Below are 14,762 nucleotides of genomic sequence, written 5' to 3'. Positions count from 1 at the left end.
TTTCGAGTTAAGCCCTACAGTGTAGACGCACCCTTAGGCACAGGGAGCAGGGAGTTCTGCATGCTGACCATGCCCACAAGTGCTGCCCCCACAGCTCCCATTGGTACCCATCCTGTGGGAGCTACAGGGCTGTCTCTTAGGGCAGGGTCAGTGTGGAGGGCCTCCCTGGCCAACTGCCCCTGTGCTTAGGAGCTGGAAATGCTGGCTGCTTCTGGGAGCCACTGGGAGGCCTGCCTTAGCCCAGCTGTGCCACCAATTGGACTTTTAACAGTTCAATCAGTGATGCTGATTGGAGCCTCCCAGGACCCTTTTGGATTGGGCATTCTGGGTTGAAAATTGGATGCCTGGCAACCCATGTGTTTTGAAGTGTTAATAGGTACCCAGTCATATGCTTGTAAACAGGGTCCAGTTGAAAGATGTACTATAATCTTTTATCTTTTGCTTGCTTTGATGTTTGCCAGAATGTTTTTTCTTTGCTACATCTACTTTGTATTCCAGGTTGTTTGTTTGTTTTTAACACTCGGGAATTAAAATCAGTTTCCATCCACTGAGGCACGCTTTTATAGTTCCAGCCACTTCGTCTGATAGTAACTCCTCCTTAAACGTTTGAAAGTTCTAAGCAATTCAATTTTTTTTTTAAAACCCAGACCCATTTCTTTATAGCTACAAGGAGATAATCTTTCCTGATGGCTTTTAATAAGTGTTTTGCATTAAAGTTCTCACTGAACTGCACATAACACCTGCAGTGGAGAAAAATCAGTGTTCTACACAGGACAGAAAAAAATTGACAGGGTACTGACTCACCATTCAGCTGGCAAAGGAAACACTGAAAAAAGAATCCATTAAAATAAAGAGCTGATTGTTTAACTGAAAACAATTCCTCCCGTTCACAACAAATTCTTCCTTAAGAATATTATGGTGGGCTGGAGTGCTCCCCACCTTCACAGGTAGGGGCTGCTCTGGCCATCCAAAGCAGTCACTGTCTGCAGCAGGCCCTGTGGGGTTGGAGCAGCCCCTTGCCTACGGCAGATGGGGAGCTGCTCCAGCCCCCGCTGGCTAACCGGAACCAGTAAGCATCACCTGTTAAGGGTGATACTTTCCAGTTAATCTTTCACATCCCTAAACATTATCCCTATTTTTTTTTTTTAACAGATGGAGAAACCGAGGCATAGGGCCGGAAATGATTTGCCCAAGGTCACCTAACATGCCTGGGGCAGGTACAAGAATAGAACCCAAGTCTCTTGTGAGAGTCCCAACCCAGCGCTCTAGGCACAAAAAGAAATCTCAAATGAAGAAACTGGGGTCTTATAATCTAACATCATTTAACAAATGATTAGGGGTTTGAAATGGATGCCATATGAAGAGAGATTAAAAAAAACTGGGACTTAGCTTAGAACAGAGGAGACTAAGGGGGGGTATGACAGAGCTCTGTAAAATCATGACAGGTATGGAGAAAGTGATTAAGGAAAAATGATTTACTTGTTCCCATAACATAAGGACTAGGGTTCACCAAATGAAATTAATAGGCAGCAGGTTTAAAACAAACATAAGGAAGTTTTTCTTCACACAGCACACAGTCAACCTGTGGAACTCTTTGCCAGATGATGTTATGAAGACCAACTCTATAACAGTGTTCAAAAAAGAACAAGTTAAATTCCTGGAGGGTAGGTCCATCAATTTTTATTAGCCAGGATGGGAGCAATGATGTTGCTAGCCTCTCTTTGTCAGAAGCTGGGAATGGGTGACAAGGCAGAGATCACTTAGAATCATACGACTGAAAGGGACCTCGAGAGGTCATCGAGTCCAGCCCCCCGCCCTCTAGGCAGGACCAAGCTCCGTCTACACCATCCCTGACAGATGTCTATCTAATCTGTTCTTAAATATCTCCAGAGAGGGAGATTCCACCACCTCCCTTGGCAATTTATTCCAATATTTGACCACCCTGACAGTTGGGAATTTTTTCCTAATGTCCAATCTAAAGCTCCCTTGCTGCACTTTAAGCCCATTACTCCTTGTCCTGTCCTCAGAAACCAAGAGGAACAAATTTTCTCCTTCCTCCTTGTGACACCATTTTAGATATTTGAAAACCGCTATCATGTCCCCCCTTAATCTTCTTTTTTCCAAACTAAACAAGCCCAGTTCATGAAGCCTGGCTTCATAGGTCATGTTCTCTAGACCTTTAATCATTTTTGTCGCTCTTCTCTGTACCCTTTCCAATTTCTCCACATCTTTCTTGAAATGTGGCGCCCAGGACTGGACACAGTACTCCAGCTGAGGCCTAACTAGTGCAGAATAGAGCGGCAGAATGACTTCATGAGTTTTGCTTACAACACACCTGTTGATACAACCTAGAATAATATTTGCTTTTTTTGCAACAGCATCACACTGTTGACTCATTCAACTTGTGGTCCACTATGACCCCTAGATCCCTTTCCGCCATGCTCCTTCCTAGACAGTCGCTTCCCATCTTGTATGTACGGAACTGATGATTACCCGTTCTGTTCACTTCCTCTGGGGCATTGGCCACTGTCAGAAAACAGGATACTGAGCTAGATGGACCCTGGGTCTGATCCAGTATGGCCATTCTTGTGTTCTTATTCAGTCGTTTATGCTTTCTCTTATATCCGAGGGCTGCGTCTACACTGACACAGTTTGTTCTCCATTGCCAAAGCGCTACTATTGGTATTATCAGTGGTGGTAGCTTTATGCAGACAGAATGTAGGCGATTTTAACGTGAACACAAGTGTTCAGATGCAGATTATTCCTGCGTATGAAAAGAAGCCTTAGCCAGCTATCACAAAGATCTCAGGGAGTTGGTAGCAATCCAAAGTCGTCTGACATCAGCAAACTCATTTCCATAAAGGCCAAGCAATTCAGTTCATAAACAAGGCGATAAAGCACAATGCTATGTGGCCAAATGCAAAGTTGCCAAAATGAGTCATGCACTGGAAATACTTCCCATGCCATTTAATTTTCATGGTACGATCCTGGCAGCCAAGGCTTTCAATGCTAACCTGCTGCTGCTCCACTCTGGCTCTCCTTTCCTTCACTCTATTATTTTTAGCATGCCACAGGCGTGCAAGTTGCTTTGTAGACAAAATAAGGCCCCTGCCTGGAAAATTTTACAGTCTATAATAGACTGATAACACAACAAAAAAAGACATCCAACCACATCAAAGGGAGTGAGGTGCAGTGACAGATGGGGAGAAGGGAATTTTAGCTTCTTATTTTATTGTACCTGGGTTTAAATTTTTGTTTGTTTGTTTGGAGGGGCAGGGGAAGTGACAAATTTCTGTCTCATCAACAGCATAACAATAAATGTCCTGCCAACAGAAAAATTCTTGAGGTCACATAGATTTCAAGTTTCAAAAATCTCCAGCACTGGTAGACATTAGGGTGTTACATCAGACATGGGGAAAGGGTGAAGGCAATTTACCAGTAGCATAGAAGAACTCAGTTGCATGGAGGAGCAAGAGAGAGAGAGAAAACTAGTCTTCTAGATGCTCAACTAGTGTATAAAGAATGTTTGGGGTTTTTTTTAAACAAAATGCACTTTCAATTTCAATACCTTAATATGTTCCTTGGCTTTGTGGAGCTCTTCATCCTCATCTGGAAGTGGATCTTTTATTTTTGCCTTAAGCTGTCGCAGCCTGTTTTCCAATTCCTTGATTCGTTTTTCACAGCTGTCCCATGTCTGTTTTTTACAGAAACAAGGAAGTTACAAATGGCAAATCTCTCACAATATGAACATTCTGTCTTGCATGGTTGACTTAAAGAACAGCAACTTCTAAATTAACTTACAAGGGTAAGTCAAAAAGTATCTGCAATGTATTTATTAAAATTAACACAACAGCAATACAGAATTCATAAGTGTATAATTTTTCAACATAGTTCCCCTGCTTTTCAACACACTTGGTCCAGCGTCGTACAAGCTTTTGTATGCCTTCAGAAAAAAATGTTTTCAACCGGGCGGCAAGCCATGTATTCACCACCTCCTTCAAATCATGGTGGCTAGCAAAACGATGGCCTCTTAAAGCATCTTTGAGGGGTCTCTCTGACGTTTGCTCTCTGGCTCATAGTGGTGGATCCACGTTTCATCACCAGTGACAATGCAACTCAAAAAAGTGTCACCTTCCTCATGATACTGGTTCAAAAGGCGATTACAGATGTCCAAACGGTTACATCTGTGCTGTTCCGTGAGTTGTTTGGGAACCCATCTCGCACAAACTTTATTGAAGGAAAGTTTGTGGTGAATGATTTCATAGGCAGAACCACGACTAATCTGCAGTAGGTTTGCCACTTCGACAGTCACCCTCCTGTTTTCAAGAATCAGCATGCGGACTTGTTCAATGTTCCGTTCAGTAGTCGATGTGGATGGGCGCCCTGATCATTTTTCGTCAGTGACACTTGTTCGGCCATTTTTGAACATGTCAATCCATTCGTACACGCTTCGCTGTGGCAAAACACTGTCACCATGCTGTGCTGATAGTCTTCGATGAATTTCCGCACCTCTTATACTTTCAGCCCACAAAAATTGAATCACCGCACGCTGATTTTCTTTGGTGCATGTGGTAAGCGGAGCGGCCATGTTGACCCCACTAGTGGTGAAAGATATCTGAACCGTCAAGGCCAAATATGTCACTATAAAAGAGGGAGGTTCCTTGCTTACGGTTGCGCGTGAATTCAGCAGTTGGGCAAATTGAAAAAAAAATATGAACACTTTGCGGATACTTTTTGACTTACCCTTGTATTTTAGAGGACTGATCATTAGGACTTCCCTCCTAGTGCATGTTCACTGTCCCTAATAAGAATTTCATTCATGGATTAAGGAGAGAATTGAGCCCTCTCGTATTTAATGTTTGCCTTGAAGTGCATTTTAGCTCAAGAGGTTCACATCTCCTTTTATACAAACTAAGATTCGATGGAGAACAGTTTTAAATTATGCTGGGGATCAATTAAACTGATGGCATAGTTAGATATGAAGTTGTTATGCTTTGAAACAGAAATTCACTATGGGGAGGAAATATGCCCATGGATCGAACCCTGATTTTCCCAGGAGGTGGGTATGATGAGAGAATTATGGCCTCTGACGTAGTCTGCACCTACTCTAAGGGTGCATCTACACTGGACCTGTAGCTCAAAATAAGCTACGCAATTTGAGCTATACAAATAGCATAGCGTATTTTGAGTCAATTTTGAAATAGCTGATTTCGAAATTTGGTGTGATCTACGCAGCATTTATTTAGAAATAAGTCGCTATTCCGAAATGTCTCTTACTCCTCATGGAATAAGGTTAACAGGAATGTCAGAATAGCAAGCCCGTTATATAACAAAATAACGGGCGTGCTCAAAAGACACGGAATAGCTATTTTGGGATACCTCTGGTATCCCGAAATAGCGCTGCAGTGTAGACGTAGCCAAAGAGAGTAAAGAAGTGTGAGTATCATATTTGGCCGAAATTCTCACCCAGGTGCTTCAAGGCTGACAAGCATGAGAAGAGTTCCAGAACCTAGCCAGGCTCTCTGGCCACAGAGCACTACTGCAATCCAAAAGGGGAGGGAGGGAAAGACACTGCAACCCAACCCCTCTCTATGGAGATATAATAGCCCATAACTTTGGCCTTCCCAGATACGCAATGGTGGAGCGGGTGGGTGTGATCTCAAGTGGAGTCAGAATGCATCATCAGAGTCTCTTGGATTGAAAGAGTGATGCTTCATTGGCAAGGCACATGGGAGACTTCTGATAACTTCAGAATGGAGCTGTCCCTTGAGATTAGAGGCCACTGACTGAGATGGACAGGTGGGGAACAATAAAGCCACCATGATACCTCACCCTCCCAATCAAAGGCACTTGGTGGCAGGGGCTCTGTCCCTGAATGCTACTATCTCCAACCTGTAAGCTTATTTGTGAGTGTTACTACAATCCAGTTGCTTAATAGCCTGTTCAGGGGCTGCATACAGGACAAAGACAGGTTAGGATTCATAGAATGGCAATCAAAGAGCTGGGAAGCTGCTACTCTTTCTGGGGTTCCTTGGGCACTTGCTTCACAGCGTTTCTCTACTGCATTAGCCTGCTTGTCCTAAGGACTGATCAAGCTGCCATGGAGCTCCCCCTGCATGGGAACAGGCACATGCAAACTTCTCAGGGTGTTCTCCTCCTGAGAGAATACCTGTCAAGTACCTGCGCAGTGCCGAGGAGCTGCTTCGTGATCTTCTCCACTTGAAGCTGGGCATCGTTCCAATTCTCCTGTAACCGGCTGAGTTCATCTTGTATTACAGCGCTGGTCTCCTGGTCTGTGTTTTTAAGTAACTTTTCCCCACTATTGACAGCAAGGGAGTATGTGGTTTGCCACCTCTGAAGAAGTATTTCCTTGTTCTAAAAAAACCAACCACAACATTCTAAATCTCAGCTTTGGGATTAGGGACCAAACCTGCTCAGTATTTCACTTTTTAAAAGATGACCCACAAAAGGAGAAAAAAAATGGATTTTACTTTTTGTTATTCGTACCTCCCCCAAACTTGTATTTTTTTTCCTGTTTGCTTTGAGCCTACAAGATGCTATGATGACTTTATTATGAGTTAAAGGATTAGACCAAGAGAATAAAAATGGAACAATTGAAAGAAGAGGGGATTCTTATTCATACAGGTAAAAAGTGAAAGGTTTAATAAAATATTTGGTTTCATAACAACTCTTTAACTTCAATGACTAAGAAGCATACTGGAGAAAGAATGTCTTTGTTAGAGACTGAACACCACCTTTCAGTAAAGTAAGCTAACAAGATACCTCCTCTGTGAACCCTAACAAGATCTCCATCCAAAATAGGGAAAATGAGAGTTAACATTCCTATTATTTCTAAGCTAAAGAACAAGCATAAAAATACCCATAAAAGCCAGAATTTCTGGTCTTTTTACACCATAAAGGAGTAAAAACAGGCACTATAATAGTCTCTGACAGTCACCTTAAACAGCAGGAGAAAATAAACATGAAAAAAATTGAGGCTAGCTACACAGGAGTGACATACTGAAAGTCTTAACATTGATAATAGTCTTTGATCCTAACGTTAATGGATTGTGTCTGCAGAAAGAGTAATCTGATAATGAATCAATTTTCTGATTGCTTTATACAGAGGCCAGTTTGGTACGCCTGTTAACCTTCATTATTATACAAGAGAATATTCAATTCAACTGAAAGGCAACACATTTAAAAACCAATAAAAAATAGTTTTTACTTAGTACATAATCTGTGGACCTCATTGGCTGAAAGTATCATTGAGGCAAAGAGTTCAGTGCAACTTAGACATCTATATAGATAATAAAAAGATCCACAGTTGGACTATATCAGATATATTTTTAGTAAGGAATATGAGCTCTCATGCTTCTAGTCATAAACAAGACACTAAATGACAGAAATTATGTGGTGGTTATTCCATAACTACGATTGTGGCCATGTCTATGTTAAAAGTTTTCCTACTATCAAGAGGGCCAGCCCGAGCCATTTGTGTGCCCCAGGCCTCAGGAGCGTGGCGCTCCCCCCGGGAGTGAGACGCATGTGCGGCCCCACCCCCGGGCGCCCGGCACATGCGTGGCACCGCCCCAGGTGCGCAGAGCATGCACGGTGCCGCCCCCACCCAGCCCAGCAACCCCGTGTGGCACCCCCTACAATGGGGTGCCCTGGGCGGTAGCCCGGTTGGCCCATACCTTGGGCCGGCTCTATCGACAGGGACAAGTGAAAACCACAGTAGTATGCAACATAGCGAACAATGCCATGTCTACACGAGCAAGACCCCTTACTATTATGGGGTTTACTCCCATAGTGAGATACTACAGGACGTGAGAAAGGTTGGCAGAATCAGGTCTTACTCTCTGTAATGGAATATTTCTCCTCAAAGCAAAAAATTATTCAGTATTACCAAATCTAATGCCGGCTTCAAATCATACAATGTTCAACTTTAAACTCAGATTCCAATTAAACTTTAAACTATTAAACTTTAAGAGCATCTCTACCCAGAAATCCTGGACAGTGCTGCTCTATTAACCAAGCAAGAGATTCTGGTTTTGGTTCATAATTCAACTTAAAGTTATTTTTTTGCTACAAAACAAATTGTAATAATACCCTAATCAATTTATTAGTTTTTAAAGTGCCACTGTACTCCTTGTTGCTTCTGGTAACTTAAGCTATTAATGTTCAGTTGACAATGTTCCCATTAACATAAAACATCCCATTTACAGTAAATCCTCATGAATTACTGGCATTTTGAAAATTTACTCAGAGAGGTCATTCAGATGAAGACAAGCAAAAGGAAACAGGACTGTCTTTCTGCAATATTATGGGCAGGCATAATCTATGTGCTTTAGTGAAAACTTGCTGAGAACCTTTGAAACTTTTCATCAGGTCAGAGTCACTTATAACAGTATCTAGCTTCCATATCATAAACTTTTTTTTAGGAGTTTATTGTGGATTTCCACACCTACATCAAAGCAAGTTGTAATGAAACTGTCCCATTAAAATAAAGAAATCAGCAATTTGTTGTGTGCGAAAAGTGACTGAAATATATATTCAGAATAATGGAAGGATCTTAAAAGCAATCTGAAAAATCACTGATAATCTATTTTTTTCTAAGAAATAAAAATATGACCTTGAGATTGTGAATTAGGTTCCTAAGATGATAGAGGCTGTAGCTGTCCTGGCTCTTCACAGCAGCTATGAAATTACTTGTACAAGTAAGAACATTTGTGAGATTCTGCTGAGAAACCCTGAAGTGCTGCCATTGCTTCACAAGTCCATCAATATCTTTCTTCCTCTCCTGAACCCTGCGGATAACACCCTGCCACTCCTCCTTTAGTTGCGTGATTGTGGAAATAAACTCCGTTCTGAAGAGGACAGATATTGGAGTGTTAATACAGAATGTCATTGTCACCTTGAAACCATATCAACAACCAAAATGGAGCACCATAAACTCAAGCCTTCTCTGTGTGTCAGAACTTGTGTGTGACAGAAAACTATAAAATGATACAAGAACACGAGAGTTTTTCTGTTATGGCATAACAGTGCGTGGTACGGCTAGACCCAGAATTAAGTTGTTCCAAATGCATTCTTGAAGTGGATGGAAGTCATTACTGGCAGCAACTACACTGCAAAATGGAGCTCCCCTTTAGCAATGCTCTAACAGCCTCCTGTCACCACTGTCCTGTAGCGCACGTGGAACCTTAGTGCCCATCTATATTACAAAAAAACCTGTAGTGCTGCACCCATTCAAACCAGTTTTGGTTTGTACCATGAGATGCTTTTGCCTGTTCTACATCAACAAGCTGTAGAATTTTCAACCCATCCTCATAAAATGGGTTCAAACCAGTGTTCCTTCTAAGCAGTGAAGCATCACAGCTTCACGGGTGATTTTATCAGCCACACCCAGTCAGTCGGCTCCCTGCAGGGATCCCTGAGCCTCTGACTGGGTGGGGCTGATTAAACTGCGCAGCAGCACAACATCACTGGTGATTAGAGGAAACATTGGTCCAAACACTTCATTTTTGGATAGTCCAATGATGCCTCAGAGCAGAGGTGGAAAAATGGCCTCCCTGAGCTGGATCTGGCCCATCAAACAGTTTGATCCTACCCACAGAGGTCCTTCCACTGCCCCCAAGCCCATCAGGGCCTACAGATTAAGCCTGGAGATTGACTCTAAGCACCATGCACCAGAGGCAAGGGAGCAAGAGACTTCATATGGTCCCCCCTCCTCCAGGCCAATCAGGGCTTGGGGTGGGGTGAGTGCACAAAGTCTTCTCCCACCCTGCCAGTAATGCACCATGCTAAGAAGCGCCACGTGCTCCTGGCAGGGCAGGAGGAGACTTCGTGTGTTCCCTACAGCCCCAGTCCTGATTGTCCTGGGGGGCAGGGCAGTGTGCGCAAATTCTCCTCCCACCCTGCAAGGGGCTTGGCACTTAAAAGTCAACGGCCCGCTGCTGCTCAGCAGGCGGTTGACTCTAAGCATGGTGCTCCCTTGCAGGGCGGGAGGAGAATTTGCACACAAAATATAGCCACCTCAGATGTAAACACAACACCTCTAACAGTGCCTAACAGATAGGGTAGGAAGTGAAGAATATCTTATCCCAAAATACACTACACGTGGATTTTTGGTTTTTCTGCTAGGCAGAATGTAGTTATTACCCAAAAGAAAATTTGGCCAGGACACCGGTGCCCACATCTCCACTTCTGCAAGATGTACCACAGGCTCTAATGAATACTCATGGTTTGGTCTTGGGTTTAAAAGTCTCTTTTACATGATAGTTAAGGGTGGTCCAGTATTGACTGGGAGGGAAGCATGTATCCTACTGAATCACTAACATTACCTTTTTCTAAGACCCAGCGGTACATGCAGGAATTTAAATTTGACTCCTTTTGGAGGGGCACATTAGACAAACATAAATTTTACACATTGAACTATATGAACACACACAGATACATCATACGCATAGAAATACAGGCGACCCCCGACTTGCAACGTGATTGGTTCCCGGGGAAGTGTTGCACATCGGGGGCGTCGTAACTCAAACCCTCATTGATGACAGGTGCCGTGCACCTTTGTCAATGTGGGCTGAGGACATAAGTTGGGGTTTTTTGGCCCCTTCTGAACTTTAAGTGCAGGGGGGTCACAAGTTGGGCGGTCACAACTTGGGGGTTTCCTGTAAACAGTAGCACACACACCATTTCACTGAAAATCCATGAGCCATCTGAATAAATACATTTACAAGCACTTGGCTGTAGTGGGGGTCACAGAGCTCTTCCATCCTCGCCACAGCCTTGGGGCCAGAGGAGTTCTGTTTCCCTGCCAATGATTGGGGAAGGGCATGGGGGCTTCACTCCTGCTTGGCCTTTTCCGTACATGACCCTGGTGAAAACTAGGAAAAAAATTGTTTTTACCTTTTTTCTGCTTCTCCTGTTCCCAGTGAATAGAACCCTTTTGATATGACAGAATTAAAAATCTGATCATTTACAGAAATCTCCATTTGCAGCTTCTGCAAACATTGCAAAAAACAACAATATTAGTTCATTAACTGATGGGCATTTAAAAAACAAACTTTATGAAGGGCTTGACTACACACTAAATTATTCTGGAATAGCCATTCTTGAATGGCTTCATATGTGAATATGGAGCAGAATCTGGCTCATATGGCCTATAGAGTACAAATTTAACATAAAGTAGTAAATGTTTAGCATAATGTTTGTGGAATTAGATGCACAACTACTAATTAGAAAAAATTCCAGGTGACACCCTGTCTCTGTGTGCTAAACTTGCAATGCATGGTATTTAGTATTTACAGACAAATTCTTGTGGAGACAAGTATCCACTCAGCCTTGCCCCAATTAAATGTTCCCAAGGTATAATCTGCATTATGCACACTTTGAGTGGAATCCATATATATACTGCACAGACTGCTGCTGTTTATATTACCACCCATAGTAACTCTTTGCAAATATATATTTTAAAGATTTTTTTAAAAGCCCAGTTTAAATCTTCAGTACCTCATATATTCTCTGTTGTTCCTGAAGCTTTTCAAATCTGCCAGAAATATTCACTTTTAAAGCCTCTTTCATCTTTTCTAGAGATTGTAACCAGTTTTTACATTTCTGAAGAAGCTTCTTTTCGTCTGATTCAATTCCTTCAAATGTTCTGTTAAAAGAAAAAATATGGGAACTATTCTATTATTGTATATTTTCCAGTCTTTGCCCAAGCACATCCTAAAACATGGTCCTTGAGCTCCAAACAACTTAAACTATTTTTACAAAATGATATATTTTAATTTACTTTAAAATGGAGGAATTATTTTTTAAAAGCCTCTTGGAAAGCTGGAAACCAGCCAGTGAAAAATATTTTAATTTGCTTTTAATTTGCTTCATGGACACTAAAACAGTTGGGGAGAAGTATTGTGATTATTTTTTTGACCTGAAATGCTCCAGGGCTGCTGTTGTTTTCTGAATCCACTGTCGTTTCAGGCTCTGTAGTTGCTTCACGGTGAAGTCACTGAGTGGTAGCTTAACGCTCACTTCATTCAGATTCTCGATGTCAGGAGACATTGCTGCCAGCTCTAACATGTGGCTCTGCAAATAATGGAACAGAACAACTGACAGAAACATCAACTTTCTTCCAGAAAATGTCTTTTCTGTAATGTTTTACAATACAATGTAACCAATGCCTTATGCTCAGGTTCAAAGGGTCATGACGAAGGTGGTGAATTTCAAAAAGCATAGTTAGGTATTCAAAAGCTAGTTCATACTGGGCTGTGTCATCTTTCCATGTGCTATTCCAGGAGTGAGGATAGGAAACAAAAGAGTTTTCAATTTTCAAGCTTCCTTTGCACAATTCTTTGGAAGAAAAGGCAGAAACATCTTCCAAATCCTCATTCATGGAAGTAGTAAAGGGGTAGGCAAAGCACATTTTATAGGATCCATAAATATCAGGGCTTAAACTTCATAGAGAGCTTTGAGGAGGGGGAATTACACCATCCCCAGATCCAGCAGGTTTCCCGCATCTTTTAAAATTCGGCCTCCAGTCCATCGTTTCGATTCCTTTTTAAAAGTAACTCATGTTTATATTGCTCTGGGGATTCAGTTATTCTGATATACAGCTCTTCAAATAAAATAGTCCACTGCATTTCTGATTTCCTTAGAAATATTTCAGTGACAAAGAACCATCTTCTGCTTAGCAATTAAAATTAACAAGCCTGCTCCTTTCCAATGCTTGTGAAGAGAGAAAGCCTGCATTTTACATCATGACACTGGACATAGATAATTTGCTACGCTTAAGTTTAAATCATTTTACATAATACAGAAATTTAGGTTTATAGATAGTTTATTTGGAATAGTTTTATGTATATTTGTCAAGATTCTTTTCGAAATTATGTATTTATTGTCAAAAGTAGCATAAACCCCACAATGAAGTCACTAAAATTTAAATGCTTAGTTTCTCAATACCCTTAAAGTTAGTTTAATGACCAATTTCTCTACTGGAACACTGATTGTACATTTATTCAGACTTCATGGAAGCATTAAGCCCTTGGCCTCATTATAGGTAGGGATATTGGCACTGCATATTACTAAAATTACCAGATGCTTCCCATTCTATAACTGTCTACATTATCAGCCTTTCAAACTGGAATTCTCCATATGGGTTGTCTGCCTCATGCTGATTTTTTGAGGGGGGGGGGGGGGAGGCAGCAACTTTCAGCCAAAATGATTTAGCCATTTCAAAGAATGAGGCTGGGAAAAATATGTTTTGCCCATGTTAAGAATTTGATGGCCTTTTCTTTGAAAAGCTCTAGTAACCCTATGCCTTGGAGAAAGGACGAGCAATTTGGCAGAGGGGTACCTTTTGCCACCCCCCATGAAAATATGGGCCAAATAAAAAGTTATTGGAAAATAAAATCAGTACGTGTGCTCATTGACTTCTTCAAGTCAAACTTCCTAATTGTCAGGGTGGTTAAACACTGGAATAAATTGCCTAGGGAGGTTGTGGAATCCCCATCTCTGGAGATATTTAAGAGCAGGTTAGATAAACATCTGTCAGGGATGATCTAGACAGTACTGGGTCCTGCCATGAGACCAGGGGAGTGGACTCGATGACCTCTCGCGGTCCCTTCCAGTTCTAGTATTCTATGATTCTATGTTAATAATATTAAGAAGGCAAAGTCAAACACTCAAAAGTTAGGAAATCCCTCAGCATTGAGGTTGCCTGTGTAACCTTAATTTGACTCCCTTTTCCACATGCACTGCAATAGAATCTTCAATTACACGGATACATACTATTTTTTCCAAGATGACCCCTATCTCATTCTTTGCACAGGATCCATCAGGGTAATTTACTGAAGAAAACTTGTCTGTAGGACCTCTGATTTTTTTGTTGCACAAGTTGGAAATATGTAGTGAATGAACCAGGGGACTACAGGAAGAGGAAGGAGCGTCTCTTTGTTAAGGCAGCTGAATGGACAACTGTATTCTATCCCTGATTCTGCAGTAGAGTTCTGTACTAAATAAGTTGGGGCTTTTGGGGAAAAAAATTGCATGTGAGTAGGAAATTGAAGACTGTAACATAATGGATATGGACGTAGGGGCAAATTAAAGTTGCATAGGCAACTTCAATTTTGGCATTTCCTAACTTTTGAGTGCTTGACTTTGCCATATTAATGTTTTTAATGTGGTTTTTGTGCATGTAACAGTTACAATGATTAAACTACAGTATGTACCTTTAATACTACATGAATAAGTATCCAACAGACACTCTTCCATATGCATAATTTACATCGGGGTGGGCAATACGTTTTGCAGGAGGGCCACTCCAAGAATTTTGGTAAATGGTCACGGGCCGCACTTTTCTATTATATTAATGGGGTCTAGGGTGGAGTTTGGGTGCAGGATTGGGTTCTGACAAGGGGCAAAGGTGTAGGAGGTGCAGAGGCTGGGAGGGAGCTTGGGTGCGTGCAGAATGGGTCTTTTGGTGCAGGGGGGTTTCAAGGTGCAGGCTCTGGCTCTCGCTGGGCAGTGCTTAGCGTAGGCAGATCTCGGCCAGTGGCGCATTCATGCCACGGTGGACCCATGCTGCTCAAAGCTGCTAGCAGCTTGTTGGCAAACAAATGTGTGTCTGTGTGCCTCTTCGGGGGGGGGGGGGGGGGAGAGGAAAGTGAGCCTTGGAGTGCTGCGTGCGCATGCAAGCACCACCCAGTTGCCACCCTCCCCGCAAGGGGTGCACAGAGACAGGCTTGCCAGCAGCC

The 14,762-nt window shown here is 42.2% G+C and overlaps 1 protein-coding gene across 6 annotated transcripts in view; it reads right to left on the bottom strand.

Moving 5' to 3' along the window:
* The window catches only part of SYNE2 (spectrin repeat containing nuclear envelope protein 2), a 300,187-nt gene that overhangs the window by 62,736 nt on the left and 222,689 nt on the right, over positions 1-14,762 (bottom strand). For all 6 annotated transcript variants that reach the window (XM_075926397.1, XM_075926393.1, XM_075926394.1 and 3 more), the window contains 6 exons: positions 11,942-12,096; positions 11,521-11,668; positions 10,918-11,012; positions 8,636-8,870; positions 6,181-6,375; positions 3,569-3,694 (listed from right to left, as the gene is read on the bottom strand). In XM_075926397.1, the coding sequence (XP_075782512.1) occupies positions 3,569-3,694; positions 6,181-6,375; positions 8,636-8,870; positions 10,918-11,012; positions 11,521-11,668; positions 11,942-12,096 (954 nt within the window). The remainder of the gene's footprint in view (positions 1-3,568; positions 3,695-6,180; positions 6,376-8,635; positions 8,871-10,917; positions 11,013-11,520; positions 11,669-11,941; positions 12,097-14,762) is intronic.

The sequence above is a fragment of the Pelodiscus sinensis genome, chromosome 4, assembly GCF_049634645.1.
Source record: "Pelodiscus sinensis isolate JC-2024 chromosome 4, ASM4963464v1, whole genome shotgun sequence".
Classification (NCBI taxonomy): domain Eukaryota; kingdom Metazoa; phylum Chordata; order Testudines; family Trionychidae; genus Pelodiscus; species Pelodiscus sinensis.
The sequence above is the reverse complement of the archived record's forward strand: the minus strand, read 5'-3'. Positions and strand labels throughout refer to the sequence as shown.